General features: G+C 39.5%; 1 protein-coding gene across 1 annotated transcript in view; it reads right to left on the bottom strand.

Moving 5' to 3' along the window:
• The window catches only part of TMPRSS7 (transmembrane serine protease 7), a 31,589-nt gene that overhangs the window by 4,793 nt on the left and 5,363 nt on the right, over positions 1-21,433 (bottom strand). The window contains exons 4-15 of the mRNA XM_074860876.1: positions 18,934-19,001; positions 17,947-18,140; positions 17,013-17,051; positions 13,064-13,292; positions 11,627-11,757; positions 10,273-10,385; positions 8,503-8,609; positions 4,888-5,024; positions 3,685-3,792; positions 2,936-3,046; positions 1,693-1,809; positions 29-206 (exon numbers count right to left, since the gene is read on the bottom strand). Of these exons, the coding sequence (XP_074716977.1) occupies positions 29-206; positions 1,693-1,809; positions 2,936-3,046; positions 3,685-3,792; positions 4,888-5,024; positions 8,503-8,609; positions 10,273-10,385; positions 11,627-11,757; positions 13,064-13,292; positions 17,013-17,051; positions 17,947-18,140; positions 18,934-19,001 (1,532 nt within the window). The remainder of the gene's footprint in view (positions 1-28; positions 207-1,692; positions 1,810-2,935; positions 3,047-3,684; positions 3,793-4,887; positions 5,025-8,502; positions 8,610-10,272; positions 10,386-11,626; positions 11,758-13,063; positions 13,293-17,012; positions 17,052-17,946; positions 18,141-18,933; positions 19,002-21,433) is intronic.

Here is a 21,433-nt window from a genome sequence, read left to right as displayed (position 1 = left end):
GGACAGAGTTAGGGGGAAGACTGCTTACTTGCTCCCTTGAAAGCAGTGAGCTGCAGATACAAGCCATTCTTTCGATATCACTGATGCCCCACAGTAAGCAGCTCCCACAAAATGGAGGCTGACCTGCCAGGGCCATTCACCTTCCTCAGTGTTCGTACCTCCTACAATCCGAGAGATGGGATTGCTGCTCTTGCTGCTGCCACAACCTGCAAGGGATATTTCACGTTATAATCCTCATCCCCAGTGCTCTCCTTTAATGAGACTGTTTCCCACACAGGGCATTAAAGGATCTTACCCTCTGAAATGTTTTGAAATCTATTTCCTTGCCCTACTCTTCTAATTTGGCTCTCTATTTGGCTACTCTATTCCTGAAACAAGAGGTGACATCATTAAAAAAAAAGGCACTGACCTGAGAAATTTAATAAGTTTCTTTTCCAGCTCTGCTGCAGAATTTGGCCTCTAAATATTTCTTTTGCTGGAAATGTCAAAGGATCCATTGATTTCGTAAGCGTCAGAATGAATATACAGAAATCAACAATCTCTCATCTCTTTTTAATACTGTCAGCCCTGAACTGAAAGTAGTCCATCAGGAGGGAAGGAAGCTCGGCATCATCAGGACCCTTATTTGTTGCTGAAAGAGTGGGAACAATACTAGAAATATGTTTATAGTAGCAGCCACATACGTGGAGTTTGGTCATTTATCATTTCAGAAACCAGGTGGTCCAATCAATAATTTGCATGGAAACAACTGAAAATCTGAAAATGTTGTATACTGCTAACTCACGAGTGAAAAAGTCATGTTTCAGCACAAAAATCTGCACGCTAATTTGAAGAGCAAAGAAGATAGACCTCTCTATAGGGCCTCGTACCCATCGTAGTGCATATGGACATAAAGCCTGGTGTTAATGCTTCTGGGCACTTTCCAGCATCCAGAGAGAGTCAAAAGCAACATTAGTGTTTCCAACCTCAAGTAGGCATATAGGTGAGTCTTTTAAGATGTCCTACTGGATGCAAGACGGGTGCTAACAGATTTGATTTACACATAGTATGGCAGAAACAGCTGAGGGCCAAACAAAATACCCAAGAACATTCAGTTTAAGCAACTAATCCTAACCCCACTTTTATTGATACTTCAGCAACAGTCATCTGCTCACTTTACAGCAAAACAAAAGCTTATACAGAGGTTTCTTCAGGAAGATTTGAGAACCTAGATAGAACCTAGCTTGATACTATGAAATATTGGGGTCTTCACCATCCAGAAGATACAGAGAAGTGAAGTTTGTGGGTTTTATCTCATTGCAGCTGTATCAGTCCTGAAATCCAAATACAGTCTGCCTCCAACAGAAACACCTGACACTGCTGCAGGCAACAAAAATGCTGCCTTACCAGCTAGCCAAGTTCACTCTGCAATTAACCCTGCTTCCCTGCTCCTTAACATAGCTATAATAAGCATTACAGCTGACTAAGACTCCCCATAAGAGTAAGATCACCCTCCCACAAGAACTTAGAGAATTCTGCAACCTGACCTGAACAAAGTGATAGCTGATCATTACCCCACTATCAGTGAGAACATGCAATAAAAACTCAGTATCTGCTGCATGAGTTGTACCCACTCCAAAGCAGAAAGAAATAAAGGGCTTTATTGTGTGAAAAGGTCAAAGTTCAAAAGATGAGCATTTGAGAGGGACTTACTGCAGCTGCTTTCATCACTTCCATCAATACAGTCCACAGTCCCATCACACTTTGCGTTTTGTTTCCTAATGCAAATGTTATTTCTGCACTTAAATGTGTGCTTTGTGCAAGGAATACCTGAAACAGTTGTGGGGAAAAAAAAAAAAAAACTATTGGCTCAGCTTAAGATGTGAAGACATATCTGCACAGATAAAAGATTCATACATGTATTAATAAATGGGAGGGGACATAGTGAAAGAGCACTTTGGCTGAGATGGCTTAAGCCAATCTCTAAGTAGAATAAACTATTCAAGTAGAACTGCATCTATACTAAAGCCTGCATCAAGTTAGCTGACTCTGAACAAAGATTTCCTCCCGTCCTTTCCCATAGCACTAATGAACATGGATATAGTAGCGAAAACTTAGCTGTAGAGCAAGTGTTAGGCCAGAAAGAAAAAGCATCCAGTACTCTGGAAAGAAGCCCTCCTTTATACTTCAGTATTAAAGATGAAATGAAAGACCACAGTGAAAGCAGTCTTACTAATTGTATTCAGCTAAACTGCAACTCCCAACCTTGGCATTTTCCCATTTCCCTGTGGCTTGCAATAAATGAGGCCAATCAACCCCAATCTGTTTTTCTTGTCAACACACAGAAGTATCCTGTAACCACTTTCGCAGACTGTCTAGTCAAGCAGGTTGAAAAACATTACTTTACTCTGAGGAGGTTACTTGTAGCACTTCCCCGTTGTGCTCCCTTTCGTATGTCCTGGTGTCCATTTATTCTAAAGTTAAAGAAATGGCCAACTAAAAACTTTCATGTGCCTAATGCTAAACTTATAGCTTCCATAGCATTTTAAACACATTAACCTTATAATCCTGAAAACTGCTCCAGAGAAACTGTCATTTTTATAGTTATTTTACAGATGATAAAACAGATCTAGGAAATAATTTGCACAGATTATGCTTTAAAGAGATAAAATCTGGGATTCAGGCTTTAAATCCCTAGATCCCCATCCTGCACCCACAATACTTAATTCTGTTTCAGCAAAATTCTGGCAGAAGATGTTCATGAGCTCATTAAAAAGAAAGAGTTTAAAATCAATAGTGGCTTGTCTATAAGCATATCAGAAAACTGAACAGAATTATATAGCCTGAGTTAGATTCAATAGTGTCTCTTAACTCTTTGAATACAGCATCCATATTTAAGTCAGGATTGGACAGATAATAGAAGAGAGACAAAAATTAATCACAAAAGTAGCCTTACTGTGAGTGCAGTTCTGCTCATCTTTTCCATTCTCACAATCATTTATACCATTGCAGGCAAGCAGGTTATCCTGTATGGTGAAGCTGGAGTTACAGTTCCACTCAGGGACAGCTTTAAAAACATAAGTCAAATCAGCTACAGAAGTGTGCTTGTAATGCTACCACTACTCTTCTGACTATGCTCGGGTACCACTTTCATACCTCCACCATATGGTACAAGGATGAGTATGAATGCCACATTATGCACAGAGAAAATAAAGGACAAAGGAGTTCAGTGACCTATCCCAGTTCACACCCTGCACCCAGTGGAGTGGCCCAAGTTCTAACTCTCTTTCACAGGGGACATTTATTATCACTCTCACCTACTCTATGCACCCTAATTGGTCATTCCCCCATGAAAATAAAATAGTTCATGTCAAAATAGAACAGAACTTTACCAGCATTTATCACAAGGGAAAACTAAAATATAGCCTATTATGGCTATTTTGCACATCTTTCTTCCTTCTTCATGCTTTCCAGTACTATATCTTCTTCATTCTTAATTTTGTCCCTTGTTAACTATGAATTAAGCACTCAACAGACTGACTGGTAGTCTGTACCTGGAGATAGAAAGGAAGCTGGAAACATCTTTCCCACCCCCCCAGCCCCCCACCCCCAAAAAAAATTTCACCTTGTTTCAGCTGCCTTCTAAGACTAGAGAATACATTCATTGAGTTTTCCAGTCAAGATCTCTAGTAAGTGAATACAAACCACAAAAGAGTTCATCACTTTCATCGAAGCAGTTGTTTATCCCATCGCAGCGCTGCATCTGCTGGATGCAGAAGCCAGTAGAACACTTGAAATGTCCAGGAGGACATGCTGCAGGTAAAAAAAAGCAACTTAAAATTTCCTTTTCCGAGATATTGCCAGCTCATTTCAATTTACAGTCACTCAGCTGTTCCAAAGAATGACAAAGTTGATCTGAATTTAATAGTTTGTATGCATTGCAGCACTTAAATTCAGATGTTTAAAACTGGGATTTAAAAAAGAAGAAAAAACATCTCTAAAGTTCCAATTCAGCTGTTACTGCAATATGTACTGCAGGCTCTACACTAGGACTGGATCAAATCAGCCAGTGTTTTATGGTGCAACACAAGACAGCTCAGAATAGCATCTTCTTTTAAAGGACAGTCTTGCTTTCGATGACCAAAATTTGCAGCACTTTGCAACTTTGGTTAGTAACCTGTATAGAGGTGACTTATGACTTACATAAATGTTTGCCTTTTACAATAAAATCATGAAGTTACCATCTTTTTACTTACTCCACATATATGCAATGCATAAAATGGCTCTAATGTGACAAGTAACCATGACTCGAAACCATTGCTTCTCTACTACTTTTAACAACATGAATATGTAAGATTAACACAAGGGAAAAAGTATCAGTAAATAGTTGTATGTTCCAGGACTTGGAAAAACGCACAGTCAGTAGGCTGTGTTATCAACGTTTTGAGATGTTTTTCAGCTCAGATTTCTACTTGCATTTAAATTGATGGAAACACTGGAATAGGCAGTTGGTTATTTGGTACTCTCTGTTCTTTGTAGTAATAGAAACATTGCAAACAAAACGTTGGGGATGAAACCAAGCAGAAACAGAATTCTTCAGCTGACTGCACTGGGGCCATAGCCATGCAGGAAGCTTTAAGGACTGTGCAGAAGACAGCAGACTGTGTGCATACAGGAAACCAGAGCATGCTGCACATGCCCACAAACCTTGGCTGCACAGCCTTGATGAGCTAGAAAAGGCTCTTTGTTTGCTAGTTTCCTAACTTGACAAGATTAGAAAAGAAGATAAACAAAAACCCAACAGACAATTTCCTGCATAAATCTAATTAAGTCTTACTGGACCTGAAAAATGCTGCTTCATGGGTCTGAAATGCAAAGATGGGTTGAAAAAGATAAAATCCATCTTACGCTGGCTGATGTTATAGCTGCCATACTCCACCAGAAGTGGCTTCTCCGAGACCTTCGAGCTGCACTGAAGCTCAATGTTGACAGCAGAACTTGCAATGTGGAAGACTGTTTGGTGATCAACATAGTAACCGCAGTACCTAAAAGTGTTCAGTGGAATTCTAAAGCAGCCTCCACATCAAAATTGCCTTACATATAATTTAAATGTCAACATCACTGAAATTCAGCAATACAGTCAGCTGCCATACTTTAATTAAGAACCAAAATCTGAAACAGTACGCAAATTGCCCAAAATGCTGGACATAGTCCTTCACGGCCACACACATGCAAGCAGGATGTTTTGCCAGAAAGTCTAGAAGAACAGAAATGTAATGAGGAAATTTATCAAGACAAACATGGGTACTTTTGTCATCATTTCTGATATCTGTTTTCAAAAGATTTGGATTTTTGGGAAGACTTAAGTAAATTTGGTAGGAGAGGAAATGTCAGCACAGTGCTCTGATCTTGAGGATTGCCCTTAAAGAAGGGTGCATAAAGGCACTGTGATAAAATTGATCCAACTAATTTGGAGGTAGAAGGGAACAGATTTAGGGAAACTGAAAATATTTCTAAGTAGTCACCCAGCCTTCATCCACCATTAATATTCTGGAATTTTACCTTTGAAAGTCATGTCTTCTAATAACTAGTCTAGATGAAAAAAAATCCCTTGGGTGCACATCTTTGGCAAAGAGCTCCTGGGACTTCTGCCTAGGTGCCACTTAACACAGAGAAACCTAAATGCTCCCTGATTCAAGCAAACATTTAATCCATACATTGCTAATGCATTTCTATTGCTCCTTTCATCAAAGATGCTGCAACTGGAATTTAGATGCTACTCTAGCTGGGAAAAAAACAAACCAAACCAAAAACCTCTGTAACAGGGAAAGGTTGCTGGATCGTGCTTTAAAAATTGGAGACAATTTTAAATGTAGTAAAGCAGTGAACATTGACAGTACAGGTTGTTCTAGAAGTAGAAATAAGTATCCTCTCCTTGGTTCCACTAAAATGTCCCAAAAATGCAGCGCTTATGAGAAAAACATCTGGCTTTAAGTCTCCTGCCAAGAAAAGTACTTATCAGTCTAAAAGACTAAGGAGAGTTAACTGTCCAAAAAAAAAAAAAAAAAAAGAAAAAAAAAAATCTCAAGGCTAAGAGTGAAGTCATATTCTCACTCATTTTAGTGTCTCTGCCATCAATGTTCCCAACCTAAAACAGCCTGCCAAAGTGCACAGCAAAATGTCACCTAACCATCTGATTCCCCTCAATTAGCCCACAGACAGTTTTTACATTTTTCCTTCTGTCAATGACTTAGACAACTTCCCTCCAACAAACCTTAGCACCATTAAAAAACCCCTGCAGGCTGCATTGACCACTTCTCAGCCACATAAAACCACCTTATCTCACCAGAAGTAGAGGAAACTCCGGCACATCTGAGGAAGAGCCAAGGCAGCTACATCAAGGAAGCTATTCCCTGCACACAGTGAGAAATGCCATATGCTTGTGGGATTTGTAAGACTGAGCTACAGATCGTTCAGAGCCTTCTACTGGCATTTTTCTAGCCATTTCTCCAGGTCCAGGGTAAATGGAGGTCGCAAGTCACCATCTGTAGCTCTACCATTGCTACAGAGAGAAAATAATTAAGGGGATCCAGTCCCATATCTTGAAGCAGGGAGTGAGATACCTTTCCAGGGGATGAGCAGATACATGCATTCTGTAGCAGAGACAAGGGGATGTCGCACCAACAGTTTTAACCAAAATAAAACACTGGCAACCTCTTTGTTCACATAAACCTCTAACCTTCTGCTCACAGAGACTTGATATTTCTGCCTATAAGAATTTCAGCAAAAGCAGTTCATCAGCTGTAACTCCTCTAACTAGGCAGAGGAACATTTGCACGTCCACTGGAAGAATGAGAAGGAAGAACTGCATAGTTGCATTCAGTGTCTTTTGTTAGCTAAAGTTGCCCTTAGATGTTTGAAGGAACCCTATCTGCACCATCTTCACGGTAGCAGTCTTTATTTACCAAGATCAGCCTCCTGAAGCTTCTGAACCCATTTCACTTTAGAGAGCAGAATATGCATGCTGTAAGCTTCAATTGCAGGAAGCTGAAAAGGTGGGGGTCCCCTCCCCCCCATCACATTAACCATTAAAATATATGGGGGGGGGGGGGGGGGGGGGGAGGGGAGACGACATGGGACAGACCACACACCAAATATCAAAGTGTTTCGTGCTTTAAATGATATTTTTTTCCATGGAAAGTAGACATAGAACAGAAATTCTTAGAGGTTCAAAAGCCTTGTTTTCAGTGAAGATGCTTTCAAAGGAAAACTTGTCTTGGTCTACTTATATCATCAGCGACTTGCAACAGAAATCAGGAGCATGCGTTCCTGTGCAGTACTTCAAAAGTAACCCCGAGTGCATTTCTAAGGGTCACACTCTGACATTTGATTCTGTGGAATGTGTAACTGGTAGGCTTATTTAAAAGCTGCTCTTTCATATAGAGAATTCTTACAATTCGAACCCATCACTGGTTTTTTTTTCCAGCTTTTGCTTTTATTTGATTCATATCTCAGCCATCCCTAATATCTTGAAACTTTCCAATTGTGTCATAAAAAGAACACCAAAAAACTCCACAAACACACCAAATCTTGTCTGTTTTGACTGGTGTTTTTATGTGCCCATCTAGTCCAGCAACCAATTCCCATCAAGGTGCAATTTTAGGAGCTTCTGATGAATTGAATTTTCTCTGTATATGTACAACATGGTATCAAAGAACAGAGAAACTTTTTTCTCCTCTCTGTAATTTTTTCAGTTAGACTTTTAAAGGCCTGACTGACTTTGCTTAGTTTCAGTAATGAGTTCAGAAATTCAGTTGCAAGTCTGATCTTACTGAGGTTTCCATTTGAACAAAGTGTTAAAAAAAATCCAAATTTCCAACATCCCAAATCTAACCTTGCCTCATCACCCAGTGATTGAAAGATGATTTTAAAAATTGAGGAAAAAAATAGGTGGACAATGTGCATGGGACAGCAGCAGTATTTTAATTAAAAAATAACAGCAATATTTTAATAAAAACCACTTAAATACAGTGATACCTTGGCAGCCAACCTGTGCGGTTTCTCTTTCAAGAGCCAGTGACTGGAATGTGGAAGAAGTTACTCTTCTGTTCCCAATAATCTCATTGTAATAGCTTTCACTGAGGAGTTAATTAGGTTTGGTGTCCTTGTGAGCAATCATAGAATTAAGTTACACTTAAAAGCGTTTTAACAGACCTTGGTCAATGATCCCAGAAATCCCAGAATTATTTTAGCGTTCACAAGACATCTGCCTTCACGCAACTCTTCCCATTTCTTTCTCTCCAGAGAATACCAAAAGCTCTTTTTTTCATCTGTCTGACACTTTTCAATAGAATTTTTTTTATACGTATATATATTTTACAAAGATTCGGTTACATCATCAGTCAAAGTGAAAGAATGGTAAGAGACACCAGTGAAGTGTTTGTGGGAACTCTGAGTGAGCTGCAGTAGTGATAGGAAGGTTTATTTTGGTAACAGTTTAATAACCCATGCAAAAGTACTTACATGCGTTCATTAATTTTCCACCATCCTCGCTCACAGCCTTTAATATTCTTCTCACTGATGGTATAATTATGAAACTTCAGAGCTATACCAAGGCTCCTCTGTGGAGTCTGTTGTGAACAAGAAAGACAGTGCAAGCAGTCTTCTTTTTACTTTTGTGGACATAGTACAGCAGTCTTTAGGCTTATCTCAGCAGTTACAGTGCTTGGCAATACCACGCTCTGGGAGCTGCGCTGACTTTGCCATCTCAACAGCCAGCACCTGAGACACCTGCCAGCTATTCAGTCTTGAGTAAAAGCAAAGGTTGGCAAAGCCCCACCACAGCTGCAGGCTTTCTTCCCCTCTAGCCAACAGTGCTTTCATCTTCAAAAAGCCACTGGCCATAGAAAGCAGCTTTTGTATCAAGATCAAAGCACTCAAACACATCCAAATTTACCTGTGGAGGGACACACAGCCCCAGTGGATTGTTAGCTAAGATACTGCACTGAATACCTGTGTCACCTCTGTAATGTTAGGAGTCATTTCTACCATAATATTGTAGTCTTCTGCTAGCACCTGCTCAGCCAAGCACTCTTTAGCATTGTACAAAAGATTTTTAATCCTGGCAGTATCATGGGGTCCATAATTAATTTGAATTTCCTTTATTAAAAGGAACTGAACCTTTTTGCAAGACACGGCAATGTTCTTTTAAAAACAAGGGCTGGTTCAGGACAAGAATCCAGAAATGGAGGTTTTTCTCCTTCTCTCTTACAGAAAACATGATTTAGGAAATGAGGGAAGTTTCAGCATTGAACTACTGGGAAATTAAGCTGTTTTGAGAAATAAGTCTTGGGGGTTGCCCATGTTAAGCATCCAGGAACTTTTCCCTCAGAAGTCCAGGGTGAATTGAAGACCTGAAATTTCATTAGAAAGTAATTGCCTTAGCTTTGGAGAAAAGGAAGGGGCAGAGGCCGTAGGTCATGGCTAGCTGGACTCCATTCAGACTGGTGTGGTTCAACATGGGCAACCACTAGCTTAACGAAGCATGAGTAGCATAAGCAGAAAGATGGGTAAACAGTGGACTGCATCATATCCATTGCCATATTCTTTAGAGAGGAAAACACTGAAGGGCAAACCATAAGTCAAAGATCATATTTTAGCAGCATCAATAGGGAACCACTAATGTCATCAACCAAGGCGTGACAAAACTATTTTAGATCAATGTAAACTTTTGGTCATTTGCTTTCAGGAAAGTACCTGAAAAGATACAGAAAAAGGATACAAAGAAAAAACAGTCTGTGGGATTCTGATGGTAGGACAGACCATCTTAGAAGACAAAAATTCAATTTATTAAGCATAACAAAATAGACTGAAAAGAGATATCAGAGAAGCAGCAGTAATAGATAGGTTAGAGGAGTCTTTTATACATACTTTTTTTCCAAATTTTTGGGGGTGGGAAGAGGGGAATTAAAAACAGTAAAGTCTTCCATTCTCTGGCATGAAGTAATTCTGCAGGCTAAACATCAAAACTTACCTCAGCTTCTCACCTTTATAATAGGACAGCTTAGGAACTATGTTCTCTTCATTACGAGTAAGTGCACAGGAAAAAAAAAAATGACACACAGAAAAACCCCAATACAGAAAACCTGAGCACAGCCAGCTATTCAGCTACATTATTTCTTTAAACTGCCACAGCTGTAAGGATGCAGGTTACTCCCTACACAATTGTTTCTGCTATACTTGCAGGTTCTGTGTGCCCAAAACACACAACAGTGCCCAAGAGATTCATGTTACCTGGAAGTTCCATGCACAAAGACATTTTGGAGGGTAATAGCTTGGGTAATAGGGACTTGTGATTCTCCCTTCATAGCCAATTTTCTCTTTTGTCACTACTGCTTCTCCACACCCTAGGGGAAAAAAGGAGGCAAAAGTTGGTAAGCCTTAGTATTCTTCCAGCAAAGCTATTCAGTGGGCTAAGCATTCAAATTTATCAGAAGTCTTCCACTGAAAAACAGGGCAGCTTAGGAACTGTGTTTATCTGGGTTCAGGTTGTAAAAAGATACCCTTCCCAATGATGCAGACAGATGAGGAATGTAAAAGTCTAGGAATGCTTGCTGGACTCTGCAGAACCAGGAGAAAACATTGTGAAGTTTTATATCGGTTATTTCAGTGAAGGCAGTTCTGCAAATAAGTCTCAGTGAACAATGTTGCACATCAATACATCCACGCTGCAGTGATACATGAGGACTTCTAGTCTTAAAATGCAGCCAGTTAGAAGAGAAATGGACAACGTGCTAATCTAACCAGCTTCCTGGAAACCAAAACTTTCTGTTATGACTGCTCAATAGATTTAGAGAGTTCATTAAAAACAAAAATACACACGCAAAAACCAACAAGAAAACCCAGCCCTGAATTTAAACCAACCAACCAAAAATAACAGCCCTGAATTTAAAGTTACTTATGATGGAGAATTCATCACATGCTTTTATGATGGTATTTTAATGCTTAATTACTCTCAACATGGAAAGCATGCAGCATTTTTCTGAGCAGTTTGGATTTCCTTCTATTGGGCTGTGTTAGATTCTTCTCCTTGTGCTACAAGCATGATGTTCTTTGTACTATTTGTGATTATGATCTAGCCCCTTCTTAAAGATTAAAGCAATAAAAAACAGATGATAGATTTGACGCACATAACTCCTTTGTGCCAATGAGGAGGCAGGGATCGATAGAAAATGCAGAAAAAAGCTACTGAAGTTTTATTTTCTGAAAGCAGTTTTTAGTGCTGAACTCCTTCCACCTTTAACATCACCACCGAGTCCCAAACCAGGAGAGAGGCCAGAGCAGTGCTACACCTGGAATAACAACTCCATCTACTGGCACATCGCAGTCCTGACCGAATGAATTCAGTCAGTGCTGGTTTCAGCCTTCTGCCTTCATATTTCACTTCAAAACAGCTAATCTGCACAGATTAAATTACGAGGAAAACAGAAACCCAGTAATGCAAAGGAGATGAAGGCAAGAGACAGGCATGTAGAAAAAAAGAAACTGAGATACAGGAGTCATTTAGCCATTGTCAGGAACACGACAGCCACTTTGGGATCTTAGAAACAGTACAATAAACACATTTCCAAACACAGAACAAACCTACTTTCTTGTGTAATGACCTCAAAATAGCCATGGAATTCCTTCCGTTCCTTTATTTGTGCTGCCTTAAACATTACCAGCATGAGATTATTTGTGGACACAAGTGACACCAGTGAATTGGCTGGTTCACAAGCTCTGAGGGAGAAGAAAGGAGAAAGCATATGAGAGTATTCAATAGAAAACAAACAACAAAAAGCAAAACTAAACCCCAACACATGGCTCTCATTCTGTATAAATTTTCCACCGGTGCAGAGCTTACCAACTTCAAAAACCTAGTAAAAACTCCATGCTCTTAAACACAAAAGTACTTGTTACAAGTCCAGTTAGAAACTCAGTATTGGAAAGTCACTTCTTACAAAAAAGAAAGAAATTGCGAACATGAAAGGAAGATGGAATGGTTAGCTCTGGGAGAAAATGCTGACTTTCAACCTTCACTCCAAGCACAAATGAATGAAGCCAATAGTAAAGAAAGGCTTGTGGAAAGAGAAAATTTATTTTTAAACCAACAGATTTAGCTTGGGATTGGAGAGTGGCAAAGACAAGCAAGTTATTCTTCAAGTCAGAAATTAAGGACCTGAGCCAATCTCAAAAAAATAAGATGTTATTTTCCATATGCATTACCTAGCAGATATCCTCAGTCCTCTACAGATACTGACAAGTAAGTGAACACCATCTGCTGTTTCATAGACAAGTCAGTGAGTAATTCAGATTACTAGAGGACAGCTCTCGAAGAGGACTGAAAAGCCAATGCTCTTTTTGAGGCTTATACACACACTGACAGTCCAGAAAATAGGATTTCAGGGGTCAAAACACTGAGCTCTTCATCTACTTGATGGAGGTGCTGTCTCCACCTTTTGGTATTACAGAGCCCTATGGAATTAGTTAACAGGAATTTAAAACAACAACCAAAAAAAAATCACCAAACAAGCCTACTGCTTCATTAAAGAGATTTAAAAAAATAGAAAAATATTTTAAAAAAAAAAAAGGAGTCCATATCCCTCAACCCATCAGAGCTTCAACTCTAGATTTTAATAACCCTCTAAACTATTCAAAAGAGCAGCTATGAAGAGCACTAACCTTCATATGGAAGAAGCATTTGCTTAAAGGAGGAAATTTTAACTTTTTTTTTTAGTTAGCACCTGTTTCCTGATAAGAAACAGAAAATTCCGCCCAGTAATGTGTGAACTTCTCATAGTTCTGTAGCTAGGTGAAGATGCACTCCAGTTGAAGAATAAAGAATTTAAAGACTATTTAACTTTTTTTTTTATTAACAAGATCAAATTTTCCAGTATTTTGCCAGGTGTTGTGTGCATAATGCATGAAATCAGAGTATTTTTAACAAAACAAAACAAATCCCACCAAAAATGCACTCAACAAATCTACTGAAGAAAAACCAAAACAAATTATTGTCAATGAATTCTCAATGAAAATTTATACTCACCGGTAAAGTATCTTATGTTTGATTGGCATCAGAGAGTCATAAATGGTTAGTGAGTCAGTGATGCAGTTATCTGGTTCAATCTGAAGGGATACTATTGAAAGGCGAATAAGATGGCCCACTGATGCAATCAGCTTAAAATAGCAGATCGTTCCCCCTGAGGTAGCACGGATATCCAGAGGAAAGTGCTCGTGTAGGCGATCAGCATACAGATCATACATACAATTTGTTCCTGTGGAAACATCACATTTTCAACACTGGACACTCACTACAAAACTGTTAAATCCTCGTGGAGTACAAAAAAATAATCCTAAAAATAATTTTAAACTAAAGCAACACATGAAACCATAGCTAAACGTGAAAACAAAGTAGTCTATGCCACTTTCTTTGCATCTTACTTACAAGTCTGTAGTCAAGGAAAAGTCTATTCATAAAACTACAGAACGTCACAAACAGTGCTATGTGTAAATAAGTCTTTGTACGGTATTTGCACAAAAGCGCCGCCATTTTGTACAACAGGTATTTGCAGTTAAAGATCTGTGGAGCCCCCAGAGGATAAAATACTTAAATAATTGTTCACTGGGAGATGTTCATCAAGTCAGAAATCAACTGCTTGCCCCTACAGATATTAGGATATTCATAATAAATAAAACCCCCACAAAATAAAAATCAAGCTAAATTTTTGTATGACTCTGGGTTGTTTAGATTAATGATCAAACACCAGGCTTCTCCATGTTTTATTGTGAAATGAGCTGTAAGTGCCACCACTGAATTCAGATTCACCAATTCATTCAGGTTGGAAGGGGTGCTAGGACCTTTCTTGTTCAATGCCCTGCTCAAAGCAGGGTCAAAATTAATTCAGACTGAGAGTTAGTCCTGTCAAATCTTGAAAAATTTTGCACCATTAGTAGTCACTGTCAGAAATGGAAGTACTGTGAAATGTAAACAATGTAGCCTAGCCTACAAAACACTTCTATAAAAAAAAAAAAAAAGGAAGCAAAAAAAGGCTGTGTCATAATTTAGATAAAAATCACTAGAAAATTACCCTACTTGCATCCAATTTTCCAATTAAGCTGAAATAATTGTTGCTTTCAAGTCAAAATTATTGAGGTCTTTATTTCAGTTCAGTATTGCAGCTCCCATTCAGCAAAAAGCTTAGGGATTTTTTTGTTTGGTCATATCTAAAACTCTTAACATAGCTCTTTGAAAGGTAAGAAGGCAGAAAATGCAAATTAGGAACAATAAGATCTAAAGTAAATATTTGCATTAATTTCTGCTAATTAAAAAGACAAGTCTCCGAAATAGCTACTATCGTGGAACACCAATTAGAGCACAGTGAGAGTTTACTATCAGTTATTGACTCAAATTAAATGTCGGCCTTTTAACCAGGAGTTATCAAGACAGGAAGTGGCAAGCTTTGTCTGACTTCCACTTCTAATTTACAGTCGTGAAACTAATGCTATGAATGTTCTGTAGGGGTCACGTGCCGTTCAACTGAATTACTGCTATAACTATTTAAAGCTTTGGTTGAACCATTGTTCTTCCTTCTTCCCTTTTGTTCTTCTCTTTTTCCAATAACGTTCTTTTCATAAGAGTTATTTGTGCTTATTTACTCACCCTTATCAAAGCCAGCTTTGATCATAATCTTTAGAATTATGTGACTACCATTATTTCTACTAAGTGGTTAATAACGTGACTAGCTGACTGCTGGTGTGGAGCACGGTGCAGAGAATTCAGAGCTAGCTCTGGAACTATAAGTAATGCAAGCACACCAGCTTGAAACCAAAGCTGGATACAGTCATACAGCATAGCCAGATACCATGGCAATGCAAGTCACTCGCATCAGGTCAGAAGAGGAGGCTGAGGGGAGACCTCATCGCCCTCTACAACTACCTGAAAGGAGGTTGCAGAGAGGTGGGGATGAGTCTCTTTAACCAAGTAACAAGCGATAGGACAAGAGGGAATGGCCTCAAGTTGTGCCAGGGAAGGTTTAGACTGGATATTAGGAAGCATTTCTTTACAGAATGGGTTGTTAGGTGTTGGAATGGGCTGCCCAGGGAGGTGGTGGAGTCCCCATCCCTGGAGGTGTTCAAGAGGCAGGTTGACATGGCGCTTGGGGATATGGTGTAGTTGGGATCTGTCAGTGCTAGGTTAACAGTTGGACTAGATGATCTTCAAGGTCCTTTCCAACCTAGATGATTCTGTGAAATTCTGTGAATGTCTACAAGTCCCTTCTCCAAGCCATCCTTCAACAAATGTGCACTCCAGTGCTGCACCTGAACTAATAACTAGGTGCATCTTCATGCCAAAGTAACTCCGTTGCTCTCAAAATACAACCAGGCGATGCACCTTCCTCACATGCTGCTTCATTAATTGTCACCTCCGCACTGTATTCTGTAGTCCTAAGCAGGCACACTCAAGGTACTGCAACGACTTTCTCAACTCCTGTGGCAATCCCTGTTGTTGTTCTGCTGTAACTTCCTTGCATGCCAGCACCGCACTTCTCATAGATACCAGTTGCCACCTGTGGCATTGTAAGTCTCTGAAAGATGTCTGCAATATAGCAAATCATCCTTCTCTCTTTGTGTCAAAGATACCACATAAGTCCTAAAAAAGCCTTAGAATCAAGGCTTTTTTGTTTCACTGTTCCTATTTTCTTCTCCTTTAGGGAATGCACTCTGGAATAAATTGAAACATAAGACCCAACTGTACTAATTCCTCTGGCCTGGAACACTGAACTGGGAGATGAAATTGCTATACTAGAACCAATGCACAAAATTCCTTTATATAATTAAAATGCATGCAAGGAGATGTGACAAAGGCTGGTATTGCTATGCTTTGCAGTTTAAGTCAGGAACAGTTTTGAGCAAATGAATGCTGTAGCAAACTTGACTTAAATTTGAGAAATTATGGGCTGATATCAATCTAAACATTGCAAACCATGGGCCCCAGTCTGTGACCCAAAGTCCACCAGTGGACAGCACTACTAGACCGGTGGACAGCAGTACTAGGAGACCTTTACTTGGCTGCACTGACAAAAGTAATTGTTGAATTCTGAGAAAGTAAGCAGGCTAAAACCTTGCAAGATAACAGAAGAAGAAATCAGAGATAGAAATGTAATTGTTGAAATAACACAAGTTGATGTCTCAGAAAAGTCAAATACAGACATGGAAAAGTATAAAGCTCTTAAGAAAGGGTGCAACTTCACAAGAGGAAAAGCAAGCCCGTGTCAAGGAACAAGGGAGGCCAACACACCCCTACCTGATTGACAATTGCTGGCCCAACAGAGACTTATCAGGTGTCTGCATCAAATTGGCATACTATTCCGTAGCCTAGTAGTACATTTCTTCTAGGTAGCTAATCCACATACTAGTGAACAGAGATGCGCTGTACTTTTAAGCTGCTTGTGAAGTCTCTGCACACTGCCAGAGAACCCTTCTGAGGTTTACAACATGAAACCAAGCAGATATATAAGTAGTGTCTCCCAAGGCCCTGGCAAAACTGAACTGCTTAAAATAATTTCTGTTAGGGAATTCATTGAAAAGAAAAACTCATCATTAACCTTGGAGAAAAGGGAGTAAAGGAGGATAAAGAATGGACAAAAGCATTGCTATTGTTTATCTCAAAAGCCAATAAATAGATTTAAATTCAGTACTGCCCAGTGTAGAAAAGCTTAATCTTCTCTTCAACACAGAGTGAAGAGCAAACAACTGACTGAGTTTATTTCCTGCCATGCCAACCGGTACATCGGAAAAATTTACCAGTCAGACTAAAGGCAGACAGTTTCTGTATTTGTCACATGCAAGACTCTTGGTCACTCTTATAGCAACTCAGGACATAAATACCAAGGCTGAATTTAACCCTCTGAACAGTATCTTTGAGTCTAAGACATGAAGTAAAAACTTTGTTCTCCACCTCTGCTCTGTCAGGAAGCTGCCAAAATGTGAATTACCTGTTCCTGTGGTTGACCAATAATCTGATCGAAGACCTGCTGTACAGAAAAAGAGTTGTGTGAGTCTTCCCATTTGCCTAAAATCCGGAATTCAGAATTTAATCATTTAATCACTTCTTTAATCGTAACACAGGACAGAACAGGTATCTCAACAAGGGGGGTTGACCAAGCCCCCTTCATTTCTGCAAATTCTGCAAGCAGCTTTGGAGGTATCATGTCCCCAGACATCTTAGCCCCTGAGGCAAGAAGAGACTGCATGTCAACTAAGCAGTCAAATTTAATTGAAGGACTGAGACAGAGGTACCCAGGAGGTCATTTTCTTACCCTTGGCCACAGTCCTTTTCAGTTTTCAGTTGGACAGAATTGTTCAAATGAAGCTTGTTCTGTCCTTTGAACACACAGCTGAAAATCATACAACATTTTACAGCTAATATCATTAAACAGATACTTGAATCCTACATTGCTAATTTCTTCCCCAGACAGGAATGGCACAAGAGTTGTTTAATGAATGGGCAGCTTTATAATCCGTTTCTTAATTTCATTCTCAATGGAGGGGCTAAAGTCTTATCCATGTGGAAACCTTAACCTTTCATCTTTTTATACTTTTAAAGTCACAGACTTTAAAAGCTCAAATCTGAGCTGGCTACCAGGCATCAGGCTTAGCTGCTGAATTTGGACATAAGCGCTCCAAGTAAAGGAAGTTTTGCAATCAATGCTCACAGGGATACTTTGTACCTTGAGTTGACCTCAAATCTGGTTTTAAATTTCCTTTTCCTTTTTTTTTTCCCTTTTCCTATAATAATAATTTTAATATTAGAAGCTAAAAATGCTGTATAAAGATTTTGGTTTATTTATAGAATTTGTTACTCCAAGATAAAAGTATTTGCTCAACGAGGTGTTTCCTCAAGGATATGGGGATGTGCTTAATACTAACCACTTAGTACAATGGAGTCCATGTCGACTGCAAGGCCCTGAAGACTTCCCACTGAGGTCCGGTTAATGATACTTGTCTGAATGGAATCCTTTAAAATGGCAGCCACACAATCCTCACACAACACTTGGCCTTTCGCCTGTGGTACCACAAATACGATCCAGAAATGAATAAGGAGGCCTCCATTGTTGTTGTTACTGAAATGAAAAGGTCCTACAGATTACCATCATGTTGACAGTTTTCTGAAGACTAGATTCTCAGCATGAGCTTCTGAAGTACAAAGTTAGAAGAGTATGTCTTATTTCCATCTTGCCTTGTTGCTTTGACATACTGAATGTATTTCTCTCCTAAAAAATAGTTTAAAAAAAAAAAAAAAGCCCAAAGTGCACTCCTCACACCCGGTTGGGGATCTTCACTAGGCTGACTTCCTAAGGGCTCCCCACTTTTGAGATCTATGGAAATCATCATATCTACTTCAATTAAAGCTGGATTATCTCCTAAATATCACTGGATTGGAATAACTAATCTTCTGGCATTAATTGCATACATAATATGAGAATAAATATACTTTATTGCAGCATAGGGATTTTCCCCTTCTTCTGTCAGTAGAAAACAGATTTATACCAATAATATTATTTATAAAATATGTGCAACATGGTCAATAATATGGACTTGTGCTCTAACGGCATGTTTTAGTGGTTAAACGTCTGTGTGACCTATCAGCCAAAACATCACCAAACCTCTTTAGGGACATTATTTCTGTTTACCTTTGATTATACTCCTGGCAAGCAATACTGAACCACTTACATGACTTTAGTTTGCCCTTACTTTTGTGAAATGACTTGGTACAGGTTATAAATGCATTTTGCTATCAGTACAAGTGCATAGCAATGAGATTAAATCATAACCACCAAAAATAGGTTTCTTTTGTAGGCTTATTACATTATACACTACCCAACAGATATACAACTACATTAACTACAGTTTTACCTGACTTCTGAAACTGTGGACTGCTTATAAAATTTGGAGAAAGAGGAAGTTGTGTAGACCAAGTTCATCTGAAAGAGAAAGTATTAAGCCCATAAAGATTTAGCATTTCTGAAAATCAGCCATACCTAGAGATGTTATATACCTAGGCTTGCCTAGGAACATCCTCTTTTCCACCAATATGCAATCTGCGCGCACTTCCAGACATACAGCAGCCAAGCGAGGCAGAGCAGCAGACATGAACAGACCAGCTCTTCAATGCGCCCATAACAAGTCCACTAGTCACAGCAAACATCAAATCTTCTGCCCATGGCCAGCTGTCATGTACAGCAATGCTTTGTCCAAACAAATGAGTTTTGAAAAGAGTGCACGTTCTTTGCCCAGCAAACCCCCCACACAGAGGACTTCCTTATCCTGATGCTGAAACTTGGGGCCAGTCTTCAGGAAATAAGCATGTACTTATAACATTTTGTGTCTTGGTACCAAGGTGCAGTTAACAGCACATATCAGAGGTTTTTTCACAGAAAGACAGAGATTGGAAGGAGCCTCTGGAGAGCATCTAGTCCAACCACTCTGCTCAAAGCAGGATCAACTACACCAAGTGCTTAGGACCACATCCAGTTGAATATCCCCAAGAACGGAGACTACACAGCCTCTCTGGACAACCTGCTCCAGTGTTTGATCACCTTCACAGTTAAACACTTTTTCCTAATGTTTCTGTCAATTTTGTTTTTGTATTTCAATTCAGTTTCTGTCCTATTTTCTTCACTAACAGCTTGTTAACGTATTTCTTTCCAATACACAGTGTAAGATATGCAGAGAAGGAAAAACTGCTGATTTCATGCTGTGGGATTGCTTTTAGGGAAAGCAAGCTCTCAATTCCACCAGTTCTTTGTATTGTGTGATGAGACCAGAGTGACAATAACTTTCGTTCCTCTTGTTCAGAGGGACGCTTGCAAAGCCACAAGGTGGCATGTACAACAAGCTGTTCAGAACTCATCCTGCTGCTTAATGGTTAAAATAATGCACAAGGGACTGTAACAGAGATTATTCTGAAGCAAATGCTGTAAAAATCGCATCAATATTAGTCCTTTTATTTAGTCCTAACCTTTAGGGTTTGACACAGGAAGTTTGAACAATTATTTTAAGTGACTAACTAAAAGGGGTGGAGCTCAATCTTTCCCTGTATTAGGCCACAAGGGATTTTATATATTACTGTTACTACCGAAGGGGAAAGGAGCCTATTTTGAGATGTTCTTCCACTACCACTTGGAGGGTCTCTGGGCTAGAAGCCATGAACAAAAGGGTTTCAAGGAGAAAAACAAAATCCTAAATCCCCCAGACATCCCTACCAGCAATTTTAGCCAACAGTCATGTCACCAAGAAGCAGTTTCAGCAATGTAAAATCTGTTGGTGAGTTCAGGCAAAGTTTACAGACAAAAAAGTAATTTCCAGGTTACATTCAGGTAGGAGATGGTGATGCTGGCAGTTCACACCTGCTGTCACCTCTCCCCACCATATGTAACAATGACAACAGCAGGGTGCTCTGGGACAAGAGCAAGACCCAGGGCTCACAGCAGGCTAGGGCTGCTCCATGGAGAGGGGGGAAAGGACAATCCTTGTGGTCACCATCTGGCACCCCTGCCTGAAAGCACTTCAGTCATTATAGTGCAGGACTAGGAAAAATAGACTATCTGCTTTCAAGTCTTTTGTGATCCAGCGGGGGGAAGATAGATAGAGCTGGAAAACAGGAACATGATTTCATATTATAAAATGACAAAAATTTGGCAATTGTTCAAAAATTTCTTGGTTCCATCTGAAATTATTATCATTTTTTTGTTTTTTAGCAGTTTTCTTACTATTACTTGAATCCTTATGTGGACAGTGCTGCATTTCCTGGCGTTAAAGTCTTTTTCCTCCCCACATCAAATGACTTTAAAGTCAAATTCTCTCTTAACCAAGATTCCCACCCCTCTCTTCCCACTGTAGAGCAGCCTTAACTGCCTACAACAGAGTGCTATTTCTGCTTTGCCAGGTGCAAGGTGTTTGTGAAGAATAATGGTCTTTAGAATACCTGGCATCAGAGGGAAATGTAAATGTAAATATGTTTGAGAGCCCCAGGGTAATTATAGATGCTCTAAGACTGGCAGCAGATACCAATTTCAATGCAAAAGACTTCATCGGTTTAATGTCTCAAAAGTAGCAATTAAGTTTTGAAGGGCTGTGTAGAGTTCTATTCATAGACTGATTTGTGGGGGGAAATAAAATTTTTAGCAAATGTAAAAGTCAAACAGACCCTTTCAAAACTCAGTTTGTGATTAACAAACTGAAAGCAGTCATTTCCCTCCTGCCTCCAGATATCCACCCTTTGTACACAGTCTTCTAGTGGGGGGGGGCGGGGGGGGGGGGGGGGAAGAAGAACACCACAGCAGACTCCGTGGCACCTGAAAGTTGCACCTCTTGCTCACAGCTCTGCTCTTTTTGCTAGCCAAGCTGCCCACTC

This window comes from Strix uralensis, chromosome 2 (genome assembly GCF_047716275.1).
Source record: "Strix uralensis isolate ZFMK-TIS-50842 chromosome 2, bStrUra1, whole genome shotgun sequence".
NCBI classification, from domain to species: Eukaryota; Metazoa; Chordata; class Aves; order Strigiformes; family Strigidae; genus Strix; species Strix uralensis.
Note: the sequence above shows the minus strand (reverse complement) of the source record. Positions and strands in the feature narration are given on the sequence as shown.